Below are 21,907 nucleotides of genomic sequence, written 5' to 3' on the forward strand. Positions count from 1 at the left end.
AATTAAATCAGAATATACTGGGGACACTAAGCAGCTTTGGAGAAGCAAAAACAAGACCGCCTTTTCAGTTTTTTAACCTATATGATGAAGGGTAACTGATTTTGAAATTTTACTTTGTTTCCCTCTCGCAGTTACTGACTGACCTGCTGAGTATCCCCAGGTTTTGTTTTTTGCTTTTATGTGTGATTACGTGCTGGAGATGTTCATAGTCTGATGCTGACTCTATGCCCTGAACTATGCCTTTATGTTAGATGTTAGCCCAGACAATAGATGATTTTCCTTTGGTTAGACCCCACTTGGAGTACTGTGTTCAGTTCTGGTCGCCGTGGAAGCCATAGAAAGGGTGCAGAGGATATTTACAAGGATGTTGCTTGGATTGGGGAGCATGCCTTATGAAAACAGGTTGGGTGAACGCGGCCTTTTCTCCTTGAAGCAACGGAGGATAAGAGGTGACCTGATAGAGGTGTATAAGATGATGAGAGGCATTGATCGTGTGGATAGTCAGAGGCTTTTCCCCAGGGCTGAAATGGCTGCCACAAGAGGACACAGGTTTAAGGTGCTGGGGAGTTGGTACAGAGGAGATGTCAGGGGTAAGTTTTTTACGTAGAGAGTGGTGAGTGCGTGGAATGGGCTGCTGGCAATGGTGGTGGAGGTGGATATAATAGGCTCTTTTAAAAGACTTTTGGATAGGTACGTGGAGCTTAGAAAAATAGAGGGCTATGGGTAACCCTAGTAACTTCTAAGATAGGGACATGTTTGGCACAACTTTGTGGGCCGAAGGGCCTGTATTGTGCTGTAGGTTTTCTATGTTTTGTGGACAAAGAGTAACTCAAGAAGTGTTAACAGTGGGGATTTTAAATAATTTCATGTATTTTAGTGATTTTTATTTCTTCTAATTTTTAAGGAGTTTCATTATTTTTTGTGGCATTGTAACTAATTTGACTCCTTTAGTGATTACAGTTTGGAGTCAGAATGGAATTAAATAATCTTATAAATGATTCCTTTTAGAGCATGGACTGGGTGCCACTGAATATACCTCAGAACAACAGATATCTACGTAAGATGGCAGAAATAGGTCACTATATGGATCTGAGCATTGAACCAGTACAAGAGGTAAAGAAATAATGCAACAAAATACCTGTGCCTGAAAAATGTTGGTCGATTCGTTTGTTACCCCACTGTTTAATTGTTTCTATAACAGGTTCAGGTTTTACTGTATGCAAATTAATTGAATAGATTCATATTATTGGTACCTTTGAAAAGAGAGTATATTCTGGAAATTTTTTCTGCACCATTTTTCTGCCATTAAAATGTCATTAGCAATCTCTCAAATGCTGTTTTAAAATGATTTATAAAAATAATACTGAGAAATTCATTACTACCAGTTTCAAAACACATACAGGTCCAAGTTTTTTGTATCGCAGAGGTGAAATGAGAAACTTAATTGCAGCAGCATCACAGGCATATAAAACATAGAAGAGTACAGCACTCTACAAGTCTCATGTCGCACAATGTTGTCCCAACCCTTTAACCTGCTCCTAAGATCAATCCACCACTTACTTCCCAAAGTCTTCCAGTTTCCTCTCATCCACCTCAAAGCCTCTTAAATGCCCCACATATATCTGCCTCTACCACCACCCACTGCAGCATGTTTGTAACACCTACCACTCTATGTAAAAAAAACAACTATCTCTGGCATTCCCCCCTCCCTTATACTTTCCTCCAATCTCCTTCAAATTATGTCCCCTCATTATTTGCCATTTTGCCCTGGGAAAAAGTCTTTGGTTATCTACTCTCTCCATCCCTCTTATCATCTAGTAAACCTTCTCTCATAAGACGTGCGCTCTAATTCAGGCAAGATTATATAAGCAGCATTCACAAGAAGAACAAAATTACACATAAACTGTATACATTTTTTTTTACAATAAAGTTAAGTTAATCCAAAGTACTGTAGATGATCAAAATGTTCATAGTGCTGTAAGACCATATTGATTAGGGTTTTGCCAGTTGATTCAAGAGCCAGATGGTTGAAGGGAAGTGGCTGTTCTTGAATCTGGTAGTGTTGGACTTTAGACTTTGCACCTCCTGCCTAATGGTAGCTGCAAAAAAGTGGCATGGTCCAGATGCTGGGTATCTTGGGTGGAATATTGCATTCTTTAGGAAGTTCAAAGGTTCAAGAGTTCATTTATCATCAAAGTATACAGCTCTGAAATTCTTCTTCTTCTATAGTGTTTCTAGAGGTACTACCAGTGGTGGACAAGGATGTGCCTTGGATGTATTGGACAGAGTGTACTATTCTCTGAAACTTCTTGCATTCCCGCACATTCAAATTGCCATACCAGACTATGATGTAGCTGGTCAGGGTACTCTCAGGAGCCCTTCTTTAGAAGTTTGTTAGAGTGTTTGATGATAAGTTGAATCTCCCTAACCTCCTAAGAATGCAAAGATGTTGGCATGCGTTCCTTATGTACTGGGCCAGGACAGATAACCTGATACGTTACTTCCCAGGAATTTAAAACTGCAGGCACTCCCCACTGTCGATTACTCAATGTAGACTGACATGTTTGCTCTCCTTCCCCTCCCTAAAGTCCACAATCTGCTCTTTAGCTTTGCTTTTGCTACTGTTGCAGCACCACTTAACCAGGTGACCTGTCTCACTCTGGTAAACTGACTCATCAGCACCTGTGATTCATCCAACAGCAGTGGAGTTTTCCCCACATTTGAAGATGGTATTGAAGCTGTGCTTAGTCACACAGCTATGAGTGTGTAATTAGAACAGGGGCTGTGTATACAACCTTGAGTACTTGGGCGCTTACACACAGAATGCAGTTTAGTTCTCAGAGGAGCAGGTGTAAGAATCCCCACCTTTCCTTGCAGCTCTGCTCTTCAGAAAAAAGCTCTTAGTAAGGCAATTCAATCAGCATTCTTTCACTGCTGGGGAGTGTTTGCAATTAAAGACTGTTTGCTACATATTTGGGAAGGGATGGTTAGAGATGTCAGGGGTCAGAGGAATCTGCTCAAATCAGTAGCACGAGGAAGTTCTTTATGCGTATTATGGGTGGTGTCTAAGGAAATGACACCATTTATAACCTCTTTCGGGAGTCTGTACTTTAGTCAAGTGCTACATCCTGCTGTGAAATTCAAAAGCTGTATTAATCACAGAACTGAATGTTTGTTTACCAGTGGAACATTTTTTTTGTGTCCCAGGTCTCCTCAGTTCTTTAGTTGAAATCATATTTTCCTAAGCTCTGCTGTAGCTCTCCATGTCCACCTACTAACATTGATCAACACCTCCATGCATTAACCTACCCCACCATCACTACTTTATCATTTCCTTGTATACAGGACTGTACACTCACTAGGTGTGTATAATCAATTGATCTACTCAAGCTATGTATTTATATTTATTGTTTTTTAGTATTATGTTCTTTATTTTATTGTGTTTTTTATATGCTGCATTTGAACTGGAGTAACAATTATTTTGTTCTCCTTTATACTTGTGTTCTGGAAATGACATTGAACAATCTTGAATCGTAAACCCTGCAACTAATGACCTTAACACTGAGTTTCAAGGGGTTGATCTCTCTGTCAAAGGCAATGGGTAATTCCTCTTCTTCCTGTCTATGTCTTCACTACAAGGAACTAATATTTTCCTGTGACTTCTTTGTCCCCCTGCAAAAGAATAGCACTGCAGAACCTTTCTGAATTCTTATCATGTTTCATATACAGTACTAAAATTCTTGCCATTTTCATTTAGTGAGGTCCTGGTAGTATTACTCGTTGGATGGCAGGACTTCTGTAAACGAAGTACTGGACTAATTATGTGTCAAAGAGATGAAAGGAGAAGCTCATCTCACAAATGGAATCTCTACTCATTTGCTCTGAAATAAAATCAGGTTACTTGATCCCATTAATAGACTAGCCTAGTGGGAGGAACAAAGTGAATGAGTAATATAATTTGAATCTTCATTAAAAGACTATTTCCATAGTACAGATGGAATCACTGAACAGAAAAGACCACCCCAGATCTCAAACTCCTGCTCTTGTACTTGCAAATTCAAGAAAATATAATGAATCATGCTAATAGAATGAAAAATAAGTGAATTTACAGACTTAAGTTGCTAATTTTATTGTTATTGGAAGATCTGGGCTAGTAGTTTCATGTGTTCCTGTTTTATTATTGATAATTTTTTGCTATATTGCATATTACTCATTGTGAAAAACCACAAAACAATTTTATGTAAATTTTGATTGTTTTCTTTTTTGAGAACTTAAATGAACAGTGACATGTATTAAAGTTTTGTTAAAACATCTCTTGGTATGCATTGCTTTCTGATATTAGGAATTTATCAAATAAATGAAGCTACTCAGAAACATTGGTAATTAAACTGTTTGTATAAATTACAATAACCAATAAATTGGAAAAACATGTTAATTTTCTGGCATTTATATGTTAATAGTTATCAACAATATTATCAAGTTAGGAAATCTTTTTACAAGATCAGAATACTCAAATTTATACTTTGCCATGTTAGAAATTATTTAAATCACAAAAGGTATTTGGTATATTTAATCTACATATTGTTAATATTAATCAGGTAGTTGGTGAAAGTGGAAATGGAATACAAACTCTTAAAATAAAAAGTTTTATTAAATTTTTTAGTTTCAAAATTTGCTTTATTTTAACTGCAATTCTGATCTTCATTTTGATAGTCTTTAGCTATATACACTGTGCCTGTTTATAACTGTAGATTGGACTTGGTGTTAAAAGATTACCTGGAGATGGGCAGACATGTACTGAGAGAAAAATAAAAATGGCTTCTCTGCTTGTCCATGATCCTCCAATGTATCCTCCCAAGCGTGTCATTCATGCAAAAGTATCTTCATGTAGTTCATCAGATGCTACTTCTATAAACTCTGAACTTGAGGTAAGCACCATGTATGTTCCCATAATAAGTCTGAAAGATGAACAAACATTACATCAATATTGTCTTGAATCTTTTCACACCTATACTACTTCGTATGTGAGATTTCCATTGTTCAGTTTATCCATCATTATTTAGTAATGGAACCACGGTAGTGTTAAAAATCTTTGCCAGGATATGCGAAAACTATTTACATTTTCTGTTGAAGATGGCATTTCTTGGGAAATAGAAATTGAGAGTAAAGTTGAATTTTTAAGATTTGCATTGTTTGACCTTATTGAATAACAAGTAGAACTTACTAGTTTAAATACATCTTTCATATTATAATTTTTACCATGACGTTTGCATGTTTTATCTGCAAAGGCAGGAGCATTTCCAACTCTTCTTTGAGTATGAGAAGAGTATAATTATTCTGTGTAATTATTTTATTTTATATTTAAATAATCTAATTTTGCTCTCGTTTTTATTTAAGCAAATTGTATCATATTCCAATGTGCAAATTTGTTCTGATAGACTATATTTGATTTGAAAAATACATCTTTATTTTACATTACTTGTAAATGTGCGTATTACTTTACAAACTTGTGAATGTAATCCAATGTAACATAAATTTACACTACTTTTAATGTAAGATATTTTATTGTAGATGTATTGCTTTTGATTTTTATATAAACTGCTATTTAGCCAATTCACACAAATATTTAGATTAACTTTCTATTATTGACCATCTTAATCCCTTGTAATTACCATCAATGCAGTAGAATACAATGCATTATTTTTCATTTGATCCACTTTGTAACTATTACTCAATCTTAAAATAAATCTTTAAAATAAATGTCTTCTAAATAAACACTTTGCATGGTAAATGAAAGACTGAAGCCCATGTGACTGAAGGGATAATAGCATTTAATTAATATTGTTAAGTGACAAGAGGCATAGGGTAAAATAAATGCAAACAGACTAAAATTAAGCAAATGGTGTTCACTTTGTGTTGGTATTAAGTCTATCGGTTTTCTAATCAATGATGAACTTTAATGTACTGGATATATGTGTTCTTTCGATGGTTTGTTGTGAATACAGAACATGGAAATTTAGAAAACATTGAGAATGGCAACAGGGTGGTACAAATTGCAGATAAACAGTAGATGAAATTTATCATAAGGTGGGATAATGGCACTTATTGTATTACTCTCAGGACCAAATAGCCTTCTTTATTGGCTTGGCTATTTTATGATTTAGTCCAGCAAATGAGAAAGACAGTTTAAAAAAAAGGTACTTTTTTAATGAAAGTGGAAATGCTTGAGCATGAGTATCTGAGGAATCAGTCATGAAATGATGTATTAAGCTTTTTAAATACAAGTATAGAGTTCAAAAGTAGGGAAGTAATGCAACGTTTTTGTGCTGTGTTTGAATTTTAGGAAAGACAAGGGCTTAGAAAGATTGCAGAAGTCCCACAATAGTACCCGGGATATATGACTTCAGTTATGGGCAGAACTTAAAGATGGAAGTCAAAAGTGACATCAGGAAGGATTCCTGACCCAAAAAGTTAGCTGGGTTCCTTTCAACGTATGCTGCTTAATTTCAGCAGGAAACTTGGTGGGTAAGGTAGCATCTGTGAAGGGAAATGGACAGTCGGTATTTTGGCTTGAGACTTCATCTGGACCAAAAGGCAGAGGGGAGATAGCCAGCATAAAAAAGGCACAGGGAAGGGGTGGAACAAGAGCCTGCAAGTGATGCGTGGATCCACGTGAGAAGAGGCGATAGCGTTGTGTGTTTAATATATCAGTAATATTTGAGCAATATTGTAAATACATGGTTGATTATGAATTCTTTACCGTTTAAATAATTCATTATGGAATGCAGCGAGACATTTGACTTTTTAAAAAAAAGTGCAGTAAGACGTTTGAGTTAAAAAAAAAGCACAGCACTCTTTCTTCATAAGGGAGAAATGGCCGAGTTATAAAACAACACAGCACGTGCTTCTTTGGAAAGGAGACAGCATGATCGAGTTTAAAAAAAGAGGCAGAATACAGACAAATTCTTGGGTTTATAAACAGTGAGTACCGGGTGATTATAATAATAAATAAATTTTTGAAAAGCAGAAATGGCTGGCTACATAGGAAAGATTGATGTGTTCGATTGCACGAAAAATATCTGGCTGCTGCTTACTGAGCTAATTGAGCAGTATTTTAAAACAAATGGAAAAGCCAATGAGAAATAAGTACCAGTTTTGCTGGGTGCATTGGATGGAAAAACATACAGTTTGCTTAGAAATTTGATTGCTCCAACCAAACCAGCTGAAATGAGCTTTGCTGATATTGTGAAAGGAATACAGGAATATTTAGAACTGTTGGTTGCAGAATGCTTTAGGTTTCATAAGTAGAATCAAAAGCAAGGGAGTGCATTTCAGCATATGCGGCTGAATTGAAGAAGCTATCTGAGCTTTGTTAGTTTGGTAATAGGCTTAATGATGCACTGAGAGATTGTTTAGTTTAGGGAATCATACAAGAAAGCTTTCAAAAACAGCCCCTAACTGAAGCAGAACTTTCATTTAGAAGAGCAGTTGAAATAGCCATATCAATGGAAACAGCAGACAGAGGCACAATTGAGTTGCAGTCAGGAATGAAAGAGAGCGTGAACAAAATTGCAACATCTAAACAGAAATCTGTCTGGCTGAACAAACTGTGTTACCTTTGTGGCAGCATCTCATATACATCAGACCAATGCATTTTTAAAGGTGAAGCTTGCAGAAAATGCAATAAAATCAGACACATACAAGCAGCATGTTGTGCAGGTGAAAATAAATGGACTACACAGGGAAGAGAAAAAGATAAAGTCAAATAGCAGTTTCTAAAAAGCACTAAACTGCATGCTGTTGATGAAAAAGCTGGTAATGATGAGAATGATGCAGGACTGGGTAGGCTTGAGAATTACAGTGTGAGAATTAACAATAGAGAAGTGAAATGGCTTATACCAAAAGTGAATGGCACATTAATTAAAATGGAATTGGACACTAGCTCAGCTGTTTCAATCATTCCACAAAATGAATATAAACTGCATTTCAAAGATACTGAACTGAAGCCTGCAGATTTACAACTAAGAACTTAAACTGGAGAAAAGTAACTTCTGTGGAAATGACATTTATAACAGTGAAGTACAATAATCAACAAGCCACATTGGGTTTGTATATGGTTTAAAAAAAAGAAGGGCCAGCATTGTGGTGCAGCAATTGGCCGAGACAACTACAACTTGATCTATCCACCACTTGCATGCCTCCTTCCTTGCAAGCAAATTAAGAATGGTGTTGGATAATGCCACAGTTATCTCCATGCTGATCCATTGCCCAACAGAGGGCAAGCAGGGCTTGGTGCCAACATCTGTGTCTCTGTTTGGAAAGAATATTGGACCAAGGAAGGACAATGCTGCTCCGAGCAATTGTGGAGGTGATGAAAGCAACGATCTGACTACAACAGTTTGTGTCGGCAACCTATCTGAGAAAGCTTCTGATATGTTAATCAGGCAGTTACTCACAAAATATGGCTTGGAAGAGAGTTCAAGGAGCTTCAGAAAAGTTGAAAGTGTTTATCTATTGTGAGTATGAAGAACCAGAATCTCCTCTATGTGCATTAAGGTTATTGCATGAACTTCATGTGGAAGACAAAAAATTGTTTGGAAAAGTATTTGCAAAGACCAAAGCCCAGCTAGATGAATGGAAGGCCAAAAAAAATGGAGTCAATAGGGATAAGAAAACAGAGGATTCATCAGATGATGTTGTGGATCAGATAACCAGGAGGAGAGATCAGATTATAAAGGAAGGAATAGAAGGATTAATAAGAGAGTACTCCAGAAAACTAAATGCACCTTCCCACGATGAAGATGCACATCCTAGAAAGAAGATAAAAGAAAAGAAAGAGGAGGATGACATAAGTGCTATGGAAATGGAAGAGGACAAGCAAAATCTAATCTAATCTCTCAAAATTAGCAAATTCAGAGATACTTACAAGAAACTAGAAGAGAAATGAAGGCAAGAAAAAGAAAGACAAGGTGAAAAAGGACAGAAGAGGTCGAGAGAAAACTGGAAAGATAAAGGCGTGAAAGAGAGAAGGAACATGGGAACTACGGGGACGAGAGTGTGAGTGGGATTGGGAGCATGACTGGGATTCGGACTGTGAGCGAGACTGTGATAGGGATCATGAGAGAAGCAATGTTAAGGAAAGGCAACTGAGAAAGGGATCAAGAGGGGGATAAAGAGAAAGAAAGAATCAGGGACTGGAAAAGAAGTAGATTCAGAGAGATAAGCTGATAAAAGGAGAAGAAAGGTATCCAGAGCTGTCTCAGAGTCAGCTCCTATGATCATCAAGAAGGAAGCCCCAGAAGTGATAAAATCTTTAGGCCTGAGTGGGACAATTTAAAATTTACTATACTGTGGATGTCTATTTAGTAGCTGTATTATATAGTATGCAGTATATATAGTGTATGTATATAATTTGAGATACATTCTATGTCGAGTTAGTTTATAGCTAAGCAGGGAGGAATGTTGCGTATTTAGTATTTCAGTAATATTGTAAATATATTGTTTGATTAAGCATTCTTTGTTGTTTAAATAATTCATTATGTACGAAGTAAGTGAATGGCATAAGTCATCACACCATCGTGTCTTATGTGTGCCTTGCTTAAAATTAAAATAAAGTTAGACTCGCATTCTAGCCTCTCTGTGCTTTCCTTCCAATTAGTTTTATGTTTTGGAGTTAGAAGACATAACAGATAGATCAAGGAGGGAAGAGTTAAAATAGTGAGAGAGTCTGGGAGATGATAGATGGAGGCAACAAAGGGCTGCAGATGATGGAATCTGACAGAAAACTCTCAACCTGTGGTCCATGGACCCCTTACCTTATGGTATTCGTCCATGGCATAAAAATTGTTGGGAACCCCTGCAGCAGAGGAAGATGGGAGAATGGAATCGAATAAGGGAGTTGAGGTGGGCAGATGGAAAGAGTTAATTGTAATTATGTAGCATGGAACTTGCATACAAAAGTGAATAATCTTTGAAAATAATTCATTGATTTAAATCAGTGAAATTGATTTGAAGTACAAAAGTACAACTTGCTTCCAAATGTTTTTGATATTAATATTCATTACATTTTGGAAGCACTTCATAGTTAGTTTATAAATGAGCGTATCAGAAATTAACCTACAAAAATGTAAGCATTAAGATTCACTAGTGTCTGAATGTGTTCTCTTAGAGAACAGTGGCTCTTGCTGCAATATTTGTTTATAAAATAAATACTTTACACTGGAAAATTAATAGGAAATGAGATTCGGTACACATATAAAATGTGGGTAATATTTGATTCATTAGATTTGCTCGTTCAAACTCTTTAAAAAATCCTTATGTCTTAATCTCATGGTTTACCAGTGGCAGTATAAACTGAGCTGTAGCCATTTTTATGCTGAGTTACAGCTTTGTTTAATAAACTACTCCATTTTAGTTATAATATGAATCTTTGAATCTGAGTGAAAAGTGTAAATGTAGTTGTTTAGAACTTTTGATCTGTTTTTATTCTGCAGCAAAAGTACTTGGAGGCCCTAAATTCAGAGCAGGTATGAACTAATACTACTGCACTCGATACTAACCTCACTAAGAAGGCAGTTTCTCCGTGTTATTTGTTCATGAGAAAGCTTTGCTTTTATTACTTTAATTCCTTCCTTAAAAAATTGATTAACAACACATTAAAGTTACTTATTTAAATAAGCTATTTATGCTTAATTATGTGATATTATTGTGATGCATATGAACTCTGCGACTTAGATGCAATTTGTGCGTCCAGGAATATGGGAAAATAGTTTATCATCCATCTGTGTGAAATTCCATATTTGCATTTCTTCATAAGTGACAGCAATGCATAATAACTAACTGCTTGCAAAGTAGATATAGGTAAAATTCATAGCTTTTCAATAAAAGCATGAAACATAATTTTTAAAATTTCATCGTAGTGAGGTTCTGGACTATTTTAGTATTTGCTTTTTAGCATGTATAAAATTTGAAGGTTTTACTTGTTTTAGGTTTAAGTTTTATTGAGCACTATCTCAAATCCATTACTGATCCTTGCTACACTTAAAGTATTAACAGAATGCATAGTGACTTCTGAAAAAATGTTGAGTCATTTTCATATTAGGTCTTATGTCACTATTTTATTTTATACATGCAATATTTAAAATGGTCTCCATATATCCAAAGTTTTCTTATGTTTTCTGGTATGTTTCCTAGAATATACAATACACTTGTACACTAAATTATTTCATTTTAAAATTTTAAAATTAAATATTCCTAAAAACAGACATACAAGAACTATAAAACAATGTGGATTTCTTTACATTCTTAAGTTATCTATCTTATATAAGCAGACATCCCACCCTGCAAAAACTCACTTCAGGGAGGTAGCACCCATGACCCCCGCAACCCCATATCCCACTCCCCCCAGTCGACCTCCAAGGGTATATGTAATACTTTGTTTAGTGATTGCGTCTAATCTGTAAACCAAGTTGGTTATATGCAGAAAATGTGACATTAAAATATGTACTTATATTATCATGTTTATTCTATTACAACTTTAAGCAAGTCTACAGGGAGTTTGGCCTCATCACGTAGGACATCAATAGAGTAGCTCCTTAGCAGCTAGCCAGCTAGTTTAAATAACGTTAGCTATGCTAATTAATGAATGACACCTGCTGAACTCACCTCAACATGTCTTTTACATTTTAACCCACCATGGGCAATAGAAAAGTCACTGTTCCAAAAGTGCAGTGAGCAACATTGTCATTATTTTTGAGGTTGACTGTAAAGCCCGCCCACAGAGAAAACTGATAGGTCTACTTAGCATGAAGAAAGACCAATCAGGATGCTCCCCCTCCCTCTCCCTTTCTCCCTCCCCTCTCTCCCCCCCTCTCTCCCCCCCTCTCTCCCCCTCTCTTCCCCTCTCTCTCCCCCTCTCTTCCTCAAAAAAATTGATTTCTGGGATATTGTTTATAATTTCTGGGTGTCAGGGAGCCGCTATCAATATGCAGGAGACTCCTGGAACATCCGGGAGAGGTGGGATGTCTGTATAAGTATAATGTTGTCAAGTCAATATTTGAGATAGCATTTAAGTTAGTATGGTCTTTGTACTTGAGCCTCTTGTGGCCTCTTGTGGCCTCTTTTAGCAATACAACCTTCAAGAATGTGCAAGCATGTTACACAGAACCCAACCCTTCAGTACCCAGGCAACAGATTGTCGCTCCATCACAGGCACAACTACACCATCACTGAAGATGTCTTTAAGAGGCATAGCCTCAAAAAGGTGGCATCCCTATTTAAGGACCCTCGCCATCTGGGACATGACCGCTTCATATCTTCATATTACTATAATCAGGGAGGAGGTTCAAGAGCCTGAAGACAAAGTCAATGATTTAAGAACAGCTTCGTCCTCTCTGCCATCAGATTCTGAATAACTCATGAACACTACATCACTATTCATCTTTTCCACTGTTTGTTTATTTTTTGTTATTCATAGTGATTTTTTTGTCTTGCACTCTACTGTTGCAAAACAGCAAATTTCACATCTCTTACTGCTTATTCCTGTGGAATGTACCAGGCAGCAATATTTACTTACAGGTGTCCTGTGCTGCTGGAAGACCACCACGTTTCAGGTAGGCACCTTTCACCGTTGATGATTTTCCAGCAGCACTCAGTATCTCAGTATGTGTCCACAGGAACAGAATATAGATCTGAGAGGCTGCATCTCAAAGAGGCCAGAGGGGAATGGCCTTTCCATTTTTTCCCAGATTTTTTTTGTTAATGCTGTCCACAAAGAGGAAAATAATTGTCTCATCCTTGCCATCACTACCTCGAGGGCAGCATACTTTGGGAGTGAGACTCCAAACATGTCAGAAAGATTTGATGTAGAGACCTTGCCTACTGCCAGCTGAGCAAGGTCTTGCTGCTTGGTTCTTGAATTCTAGCCATGAGCTGTTCTGCTGAATGGTTGTGACTGGCTGTTTAGGAAACATGTTTGTTGTTGAAGGATGACTTTCTTCTTCTCCAGTTCTGTGAGTTCTGAGGTGACTGATTAAAGCCAATGTGTACACTGTGCCATTCATGGCTGCCATGTGTTTGATGGAGTAGGTGAAATGGTAATCTGGTCATTTTGTAGATACTGTCTTCCACTTGTATATCTCTAATGAGCGGACTATTACTTTCTTTTTCCATTTAATGCAGTCATGGTCTAGGGATTCCCTTGAGTTGGGGTTTGAGATTATTCATGATTCTTTTTACCTCAATGCACTTGGTAATTATTCCCCATCTTGCAACGAAGTGTTTTGGCAGTCAGAATCAGGTTTATTATCACTGACATATATTGTGATTTTTTTTTTTGTTCTGTGTCAGCAGTAAAGTGCAATACCCGAATATTACTATAAATTACTATAAGAATGATGATGGCATCCATCTGTCTAGAAAGACAATGGAAATAGTGGCACTGAATAACCTCTCCAGGACACAAGCTTGGACGGAAGGTATGGAGATCTTGGGATGCCCAGTCGTCAAGATCCCCCTCTCAGCCTCACCGGTGTAGTCCAAAGGAAAGTGAAGCAATACGCTTGGCACCAGCTTGGCTGCCGGAAGAATGTTCAATAATGTCCAGCCGCCTTCTGGGCTTCACTCCAGATTTTCTGTCCGAGTTTACTCCCTTCATCTTTGTCTCTCTCGAGTCTGCCCTCAAGGTAGTGGGGCTATTCACCCATAGCTGGTGATCTGGTTCACCAGCACTAGGATGTGTCCATATAAGAATATGGAGTATAAAAAAAATCAATAAATAGTGTTAAAAGGGAGCAAAATAGTAAGGTAGTGTTCATGGACTGTCCAGAAATCTAATGGTGGAGGAGAGGGGTTATTAGATCTAGGTGAACAATAAGGACTGTCCTTTGGAGTTGACTGTGTATGTTTAGATTCATGGAACTGAAGATGTTGGTGAGGAACAACATGTTAGTTTGCTTATTCTGTTGGGTTTGAAGAAGTTTATAGAGGCAACGTTAGTAGTTATATCTTGAGTGCTTTGAGGTGCTGGTTATAAGTATTCTAACAGAATTGTGTTAGGGTCAGTTCATTCTTTTCTTCAGATGACCATAGGCTGAGCTCATGCATTGAAGCTTGATGTATTTAATTGAAAGATGGCTCCCAAGGTATGGCAAGTGTGCTAAGCTTTCTGGGGTTACTTTGAGGGTCTCATACTCAGAAGCAGTGTTGTACTGTGTGGCAGGATGGCAAAGAATCATTGTTTTCACTGAATGCTTGCCAAGTACAGCAAAGTCAACACACTGGCCTTAACGGCCTGCTCGGAACCTAGAAAGCTACCAGCAATAAATCCCATAGATTCTGTTGGGTGGTTTCCTAAGCAGCTAGTCAAAGCCACCTCATAGTTAGAATTCTCCAGTGGCAATGAGAGGGGCTTGCCCCATCAGATCCTTCCTGCATGGATCTCACTTCCGCTGCATGCTGCCTTTGCAAAATGGGCATGTTTATGCTGCAGCAACTGCATGTGGCAGCTTCACGACCGAAACTGAAGTCACCATGATTCTGGAGTGGAGAGAAGACAGGTTGAACCGTTTCTATTTGCTCTGCAGATGGGCTCCACTTCAGTGGGAAGATCGTTGAAAACAGATACAACAGAAGAATGAGAAACTGTTGGGATGATGCAGTCTTGCTCAACACCAGTTTGCACAGTGACTGGGCCTGTTGTGGACTTATTGGTCTTAAAGTAGACAAATTTTGCGTGTAGCAAAATTTGAGAAAGCCCAAAGTCTGTTGAAGTAAGAGTCAATGGCTTGTTGTGAGAACAAAACAGGCCATATATAGCCGTTGAAGTTGCTATCTGCAGTGCTTTGGAGATGAAGTTCAATGATAATCATGTCCATTGTGTTTCTCAGTAGATGTAAAGTGACCACTTATCCATTTGTAAGAGGTGTTGAGAACTATCCTGATGACAACTTCCCTGTAGCAGACAGCAAGCAGACCTTTTGCTAGTTAGCACAATTGGATTCATCTCCTTTCTTGAAGATGTATCTGGGAAGAGGAACACTCTTAGTAGGAGTAGGTGTCTTCCATCAACTTTACCCATTGATCGCAAAATAACATTGAAAATATTTTGTTCCACAAAATCCAGATCAAGTTCAAAACCAATTGCTGAATTGTATCTTTGATGTTGAAAGCGTTTAGTAAAGTTGTTATGTGACCAAAAGGTGAACATGATTGAATAATTTTAACTAATTTGATGTTCATCTTATATAATTTAATACATGATTGATGATGTCATATTAATCTTAGATTTCTCTGAACAATTTGTATCTTGGAATATCCAAATTACATTGTTAACTACTTGCATTGTCATCAGTTTTATGTTATGGTGGTATCTGTAACTCCACTGTTACAATGTTGAGGTCTTGTTTCAGTGCTGCAGTTGCTGAGCTGTGAGTATTTCCTGTTCTAGTTTGATCCAGTGTGCTCATAGTATTTCAGTTTCAGATGTAAGCTGGATTGAGGCTATTTGACAGCAAATGGGAACTGTTCAACATGAGTTGCTTCCACTTCAGAACCAAAGTCAATCCAAACTTGAACTACGGGGGCACAACATATAAATCATGCGTATTTGGAGGCCGAACATTAAAACATTTACTCAAGCAGACAAGAAACATCTATAAAATAAAGGTTCTTTATTAATTTGATCATGTTACACTTCACTACACTGAGACTCTGTAAGCGCAGATCATTGCCAGTATCTCAAATACCAACTCTCGGCAAAGGTACATATTTGTGATAAAATTCACTGCTGCATTTAGCGTGCCAGTACATATTTTGGCTGTTTGTGGAAAAGTGTATTTGAAAATTGGGGCATCAAACTAGCACTAAGCTTATGGTTTACCAGCTAACAGCGATTCTTCGCGATCCTATGTGCTTCTGAATCATTGTTTTATCTACACAGACATCTAAAAGTACAGCAAGAGATTCTCTGGTGTACAGAGGAAAATATTCAAAGATGATCCTCAAAGTCTCCTTGGAAAAAAATAATAATCCCACTAATTTATGGGAATTCTTGGCTCATGACCATGGAAAATGAGTACTCGCCATGATATTGAGAACCTCATCCTTTTGTCAGGAACAAACAGAAATTTTTTTGAACTGTAGAACAAGAACTACACCTCTCAAACCACCAACCTGCTTGTTTTGTCCATGGTCTGCAATCTGAAGTGTGGACGAAGCTAGACATTAAATATTGGCCACTAGCCACATCTGAACCACAACAAAAGCATGTTGTCTTCATTTGAGGGATTGCCAAAGATGAGAAGTGTATGCTGATTTATGGCTTGTTGAGCAAACTAGTAAACAACTGTATCTGCAGAAAGTAAGTGGTACTCTGATGCACTAACTAGCAACTCTGCGAAAATAATCCAGATGCATAATATTGAGTGCTTTTTGGCTGAAGTAAGTGGCTGCCTTTTAAAACCTGGATGTTTTAAGTGAGGAGGGCTGTAACATTCTAAATATTTTTGTTCACACCAAATAATGGAACTATTTCTAATATACAAAGATTGCTGAAACAATTTTGTTTTTCTTTATAGTGGGACTTTGAAGACATGCCTCAACAATGGAAGATGGCAGAAAAGAAACACGACAATGGGTTAAGCCATAATGCTGGTAAATGCAATCCCATGTTGATAATTAATGTACTACCAACATTGCCTTGTATTCCTTTGACTGACCTCTGGTTCTTGAACACAGATACCATAATGACTGAAGAAAGAACCTCAGCAATTTTGGCCCAGTATGAAGAAGAGATAAACATGACTGGACATAGAAGAACAAGATCTTTATTATCATGATGCAAAAATGCAGCATTTATTTTTTGATTAAAATAAGGATTTATTGATGTTTACAGAGTTTTTGCTTTACTGTTGACTACTGACTGATATTAGTATAGGTATATGTGTCCTTAAAGAAACTTTTATATTTCTTTTGTAAACAATTCCTGAAAAGGAATAAAGGTATTCTGGATATTGGTAATTGTCTTTTCATTGAAAATACTATCAAGTGGCACATACTTACCAATAACCTACTCACAGAGGTCATGTTGGTCTAAACACAGATCAAAAAGCTGAGTTGCAGAAGTGAAAACAGAATCACTACTCGTGATATCTTGGCAGCAATTGACTGGGTTTGGCAACAAGACATATTGTTCAAACTAAATTCAATGGGAAATTCATTTCAGTGGCTGGAGTCTTGCCTTGTGAAAAGGAAGTTGGTTGTTAGTTTTCAAGTTTAATCATTCCAGCAACAATGGTTTAAAATTTAAAAAAAAACTTATCAAGTCGGTTCATTTTGTCTACTTGTATAGTGGCTGGGCTTCCTGTTTTCTCCATTACCACATGAAGCTAAAAGCCACATTTCCCTTTGAAAATGACAGTGTCAGCAACTTGGACTGGTTTATAACAGAGAAGTTATTTACTTCACATCCACACTTCTCTGAGCTGAACCAGTGAAGGTAAGTTTCTTTTTCCACCCTTTTAACAGTAGAGTCAAAATTTGAGGAAAGCAGAGCACATCTTTTGAAGTTACTTGGATAAATCAAATGGCTGCAATAAGGGATGTTAAATGCATAGGAAGACAGATAATTAGCTATACTGAAGGGCTTAGATTTGATGCCAATTAATTTATAGTATTCCTCCTGAATGTTGCTGTTATTTCCCCAAGTAGCTGAGGAAGCAGAACACCGGATACAACATTTACTGTGAATTTCAACAATATGGTGCATTGTGTTGCTTAGATTGTAGCAGTATATTTGAAAAATTAATAAATAATTTTCCATTAATAATACAAATAATGCCAGAACATTAAAAGTTCTTAAAACAACAGCTGTATTGTTAGAACTTCTGAGTTTGGATGCAAGAATGCACATTCTTTAATAGCTTTGATGTAAAATAAAGGTTGATGTAAATGTATATAAACTTGGTGCTGGAATTTGTAATATATTTAAAGTGACAGACAAAGTATGGAATTGAATTTATTTTTCTAAAGGGTGTCCTACTAGCATTAAGCATTCTTTTTGTCTTTACTAGAACAGTTTTCTACAAAGGTTATTGATATTGTTTTTTTAAAAAAAATTCTTCCAGGGACAGGGAATTCCTATGTGGAAGAAGAAAAGGTGCAAACAGGAGAGTTTTCCAAAGAAATTTATAGCTGCTCACTGGTATAATACAGGCAGAATACATAGAGGTGTATAGCACCAAAATAATCTCTTTAACGCATCATGTCAATGCCGCCTTTTTCCCCTATCTGCACCAATCCCATTTTCCTCATTGGGATTGAATTCATTTGCATATTGCCTACTTAACTATCTGTCTAAATGCCCTTTAAGCATGTGACTGTGTCTGATTTCACCACCTCGTCTTCGTAGCATATTCGAGGTATCAATAACACTCTGTTCACGAAAAAACCTTTCCCCTCAAATCTGTTATTAAACTCCTTCCTCTCATCTTCAACCTATACCTTTGTATTTTTGAAACTCCTAACATGGGAAAAAGAATTTGACTATCTGCCCTATCTACACCTCTCACTGTTAGAGTGAATTTCCTTTCGGGTAGATGATTTGTCACCCGAATTCTATTTTAACTGTTTGAAAAAGGACTGTGGATTGAGTCCACCACAATGGGCTTCCTAAAAGGTGTAAATGCCAGATGTTTCTGGTGCCTGATGCTGTAGTTTCGAAGGCAGTATTATCTATACATTATAAATATTAATTGTCTTCTATGTTAGCACGTAAAATGCCAAATAAATGTATTGTGGATTGAACTAAAGGCTGTGGATACCAACCCAGACATGTTGGCGTCAGAAGGAAACGATGAAATCAGAAGGAGTGATGTTTATATGTAACTTCAAAAGGAAGCATTGTCTATGCATTGTCCATAACTTTTTAAGTAGCGATTGCCTTTGTGTTTAGCATATAAATATCGAGCCCACATTTAGCTAGCAGACCTTTCTGCGGAAAGCGTCTCTGTACGTAGATACCTGCTGTACCTTGTTGTGTCGAATAAAGAAGCTGCTTTGTATCTACCAGTGACTCTGTCTCTCCAGTAATTTCATCCACGCTACAACATTTGGTGTCAGGAGTGGGATGCCTTCGTGACCCGTCGCGTGGCCAGCGTTCCTAGCAGTCTAAGTTGGTGAGTATTTTTCTAAAATAACACTCACACTTGGATCTGTTCGGTCGGTGGACACACGGGAACACGAGGTATCACGAACGTGGAGAGCTGAACTGGTAGTTATAAAAGTAGTGTGTGCGTGTGCATGTGTGTTTATGTAAGTGAGGAATCTTTGCATGTTAACTTGGTGAGACTTGGACCATCAGTTGCGAAAGGTGGTAACCAACAGTACGGTTCGAGACGCCAGCGTGGGGGCGTGTATACTCGTTCGGCGAGCTGCATTTTAGTGTATGTGTGTGCAGGTGTGCTGCAAGGGAATACAGCAGGCATCATGAGTTCGGGTACTCAAAAGTCGCAGATTGTGGATAAATACATACTCTGTGGTTTTAAGTTTCTACTGTTTAACTGCTACCCGTCTATGATATTTCGCGTAGTGTGGGAATTAGTGTGGGGTTTTCTCAGAGAGAGGTTTTACCCAGAGAGATCTACCAGAATGGCACCTACTGAGGTCAGACAACGTCAGGTTGAGAACACTGACGATCCGAGCCAGCCCTTGACCTGGATTACGACTATTCATAAACCCTTCACCCCCGGGGAGAAACAAAGCATTTTGTCCAAGTTGCCCTCACTTAAAGTCGCCCGTGGGAATTCAGAGTTCTGGCGCAAACTCGAGGAAATGGTTGAAATTCACCAGATGCACCCTAAAGATATACATGGGTTAGTGAAAGCGAAGTGCCCGAGGAATATGTGGGACTGTATGGCCCAGGGATTGCGGGATGGTACTGGGCAACTACCGGGAGCGCCAGTAATTAAGAAAGAAATTCACTCTAACACTCACGTCAGGTCACCAATCAGGCTCCTTCACTTCAAGGAAAACTGGTTCAACCCATCCAATCTCTCCTCAAAATTAAAGTCCTCCTGTTCAGGTAACTTCCTAGTTTCCTGTGCATCCTCTCCAAGTGCAATCATATCCATCCTACATTGTGATGATCTGAACTGCATACAACACTCCAAATGCAGCCTAATTTAAAAGAGGAATCTTCCGATCAAGTAAGCATCAAGTTGCAGTCTCCATCAAGGTTGTGGCTCAGACTTAGCTGATTTTGTTTTAGTTCATAGAGAAGGGAATTAAGGGTCAGGTTGCTGTTTAGGGACAGGATGTGAGGGAAATGAGAGATCAGTCTGGAGTTTAGCCTGTGCTCTAAATTCTGTGTTTGAAGGTCAGTGATAAGGACGTTCAATGAAGGACATCTGTGGACTATCGTTGCCCTGGCAAGTGCTATGGATGAAAACAACTGAGAATGAGAGCTGGTCGCCCCCCAAGTTGGTGGGTACGGGATCAGAGACCTGTGTGGCAGGAGGCACCGTGGCTGGTGACCCCCTAGGTCAGTGATGCCTGGAATATGGGGTCCCATCATCAATGGGTTCCAGAGCTGATACCGAAGTCGGCAACTCCGACAGTCAAGGTTTGATGGCGGAAACCCTGGGTCTGCTAGTCTGGGAGTCCACTGGAGGCTCAGAGGCAGCCTGTCCTGGGGTTGGAGGATGAGTGGGCAGGTGGACTGGGATGGAGGAAGGAAAGGGGATTGTTTACTGTTGCTGTTCTGTTGTTCTGAGGAACATTGTGGACATGTGATATTGATGCCAGAATGTGTGATGACAGGAGAATGACAGGAGATTTGATAGGAGAATACAAAATTATGAGGGATACAGACAGGGAAAATGCAAGCAAGGTTTTTTCAATGAGTTTGGGTGAGACTAGATCTAGCGGTCATGGGTTAAGGGTTAAAGAATATGAGGGGGTACCTCTTCACTTGGGGTGGTGTGAATGCCAGCAGAAGTGGTGGGTACAGGTTCGATTTCAAAATTTAAGAGAAATTTGGATATTTACATGGATGGGGGTTTATGGACGGCTATGGTCTAGGTGGAACTGGGCAGAATAACAGCTTTGCGCAGACTAGATGGGCCAAAGGGCATGTTCCTGTGCTGTAGTGCTCTATGACTCAATGACTTGCAGGTAACAACTAGCCCATCCTTCGGTTGTCCTGGTTGTTAATGCAAATCGCGCATCTCACTGTATGTTTCAATGTACATGTGATTAAATAAGTGAATCTGTGTCTGAATCTAACTTGTATTTTGTTGTTACCTTCTTCGTCACCGTCTACCTGCATGTCTACTTTCAGGGAATGATGGAGATGAATCCCTAGGTCTCACTGTTCATCCATGATCATAAGTGCTCCTCCATTTATACATTTCCCACACCAATTTGACTTCTGAAAGTATATCACCTTGCACTTATCAGGATTAAGTTCCACATGCAGACCTTAGCCTAACTTTCCATATGATTTGTACCCTGCTGTTGCCTTGCTATCTACACTGACAAATAGTAAATTTAGAAAAAGCTGCAGATGCTGTAGATGTAAAATATAAATTGAAAATACTAGACATACCCAGGAGGTCAGGTCTTGGTCATAGCCCTAACACTGACTTTTTCCAGTATTTTCTGTCCTTATGTGTCATCTGCAAACTTACAAATCATTCCTCCTACATTCACAACCAAGAGTTTGGTTAATTGGGGCAGCTGGTTATTTGGGAAAACTCTCAAAGAACAAAAACTAAACAATAAAGTAGCCAGAATTCCCTTCATTTATTTGGGAATTCTGCCGCTTTATTGGGACAGGAGACTGTTGCCAGAGAATTTCTAACTCGTGTCAGTTGCATGCACTTTGGTAGCCGTTCGACACTACGCCTTGCTT

At 38.2% G+C, this 21,907-nt stretch overlaps 1 protein-coding gene across 5 annotated transcripts in view; it reads left to right on the forward strand.

Annotated features, from left to right (window-relative positions):
- The window catches only part of tmem44 (transmembrane protein 44), a 79,318-nt gene that overhangs the window by 28,290 nt on the left and 29,121 nt on the right, over positions 1-21,907 (forward strand). The window contains exons 8-12 of one of the 5 annotated variants that reach the window (XR_011885672.1): positions 1,009-1,113; positions 4,752-4,928; positions 10,494-10,526; positions 15,938-16,357; positions 16,575-16,653. Coding sequence is in view for 3 of the 5 variants with exons in the window: in XM_072255287.1 (XP_072111388.1) it covers positions 1,009-1,113; positions 4,752-4,928; positions 10,494-10,526; positions 16,575-16,650; positions 16,735-16,835 (492 nt within the window). In the remaining 2 variants the exon portion in view is untranslated. Of the gene's footprint in view, positions 1-1,008; positions 1,114-4,751; positions 4,929-10,493; positions 10,527-15,937; positions 16,358-16,574; positions 16,654-16,734; positions 19,173-21,907 lie in introns of those variants that run through there. The other 4 variants (XR_011885671.1, XM_072255287.1, XM_072255289.1 and 1 more) reach the window with 4 other exon arrangements.

Source organism: Mobula birostris, chromosome 4 (genome assembly GCF_030028105.1).
Source record: "Mobula birostris isolate sMobBir1 chromosome 4, sMobBir1.hap1, whole genome shotgun sequence".
Classification (NCBI taxonomy): domain Eukaryota; kingdom Metazoa; phylum Chordata; class Chondrichthyes; order Myliobatiformes; family Myliobatidae; genus Mobula; species Mobula birostris.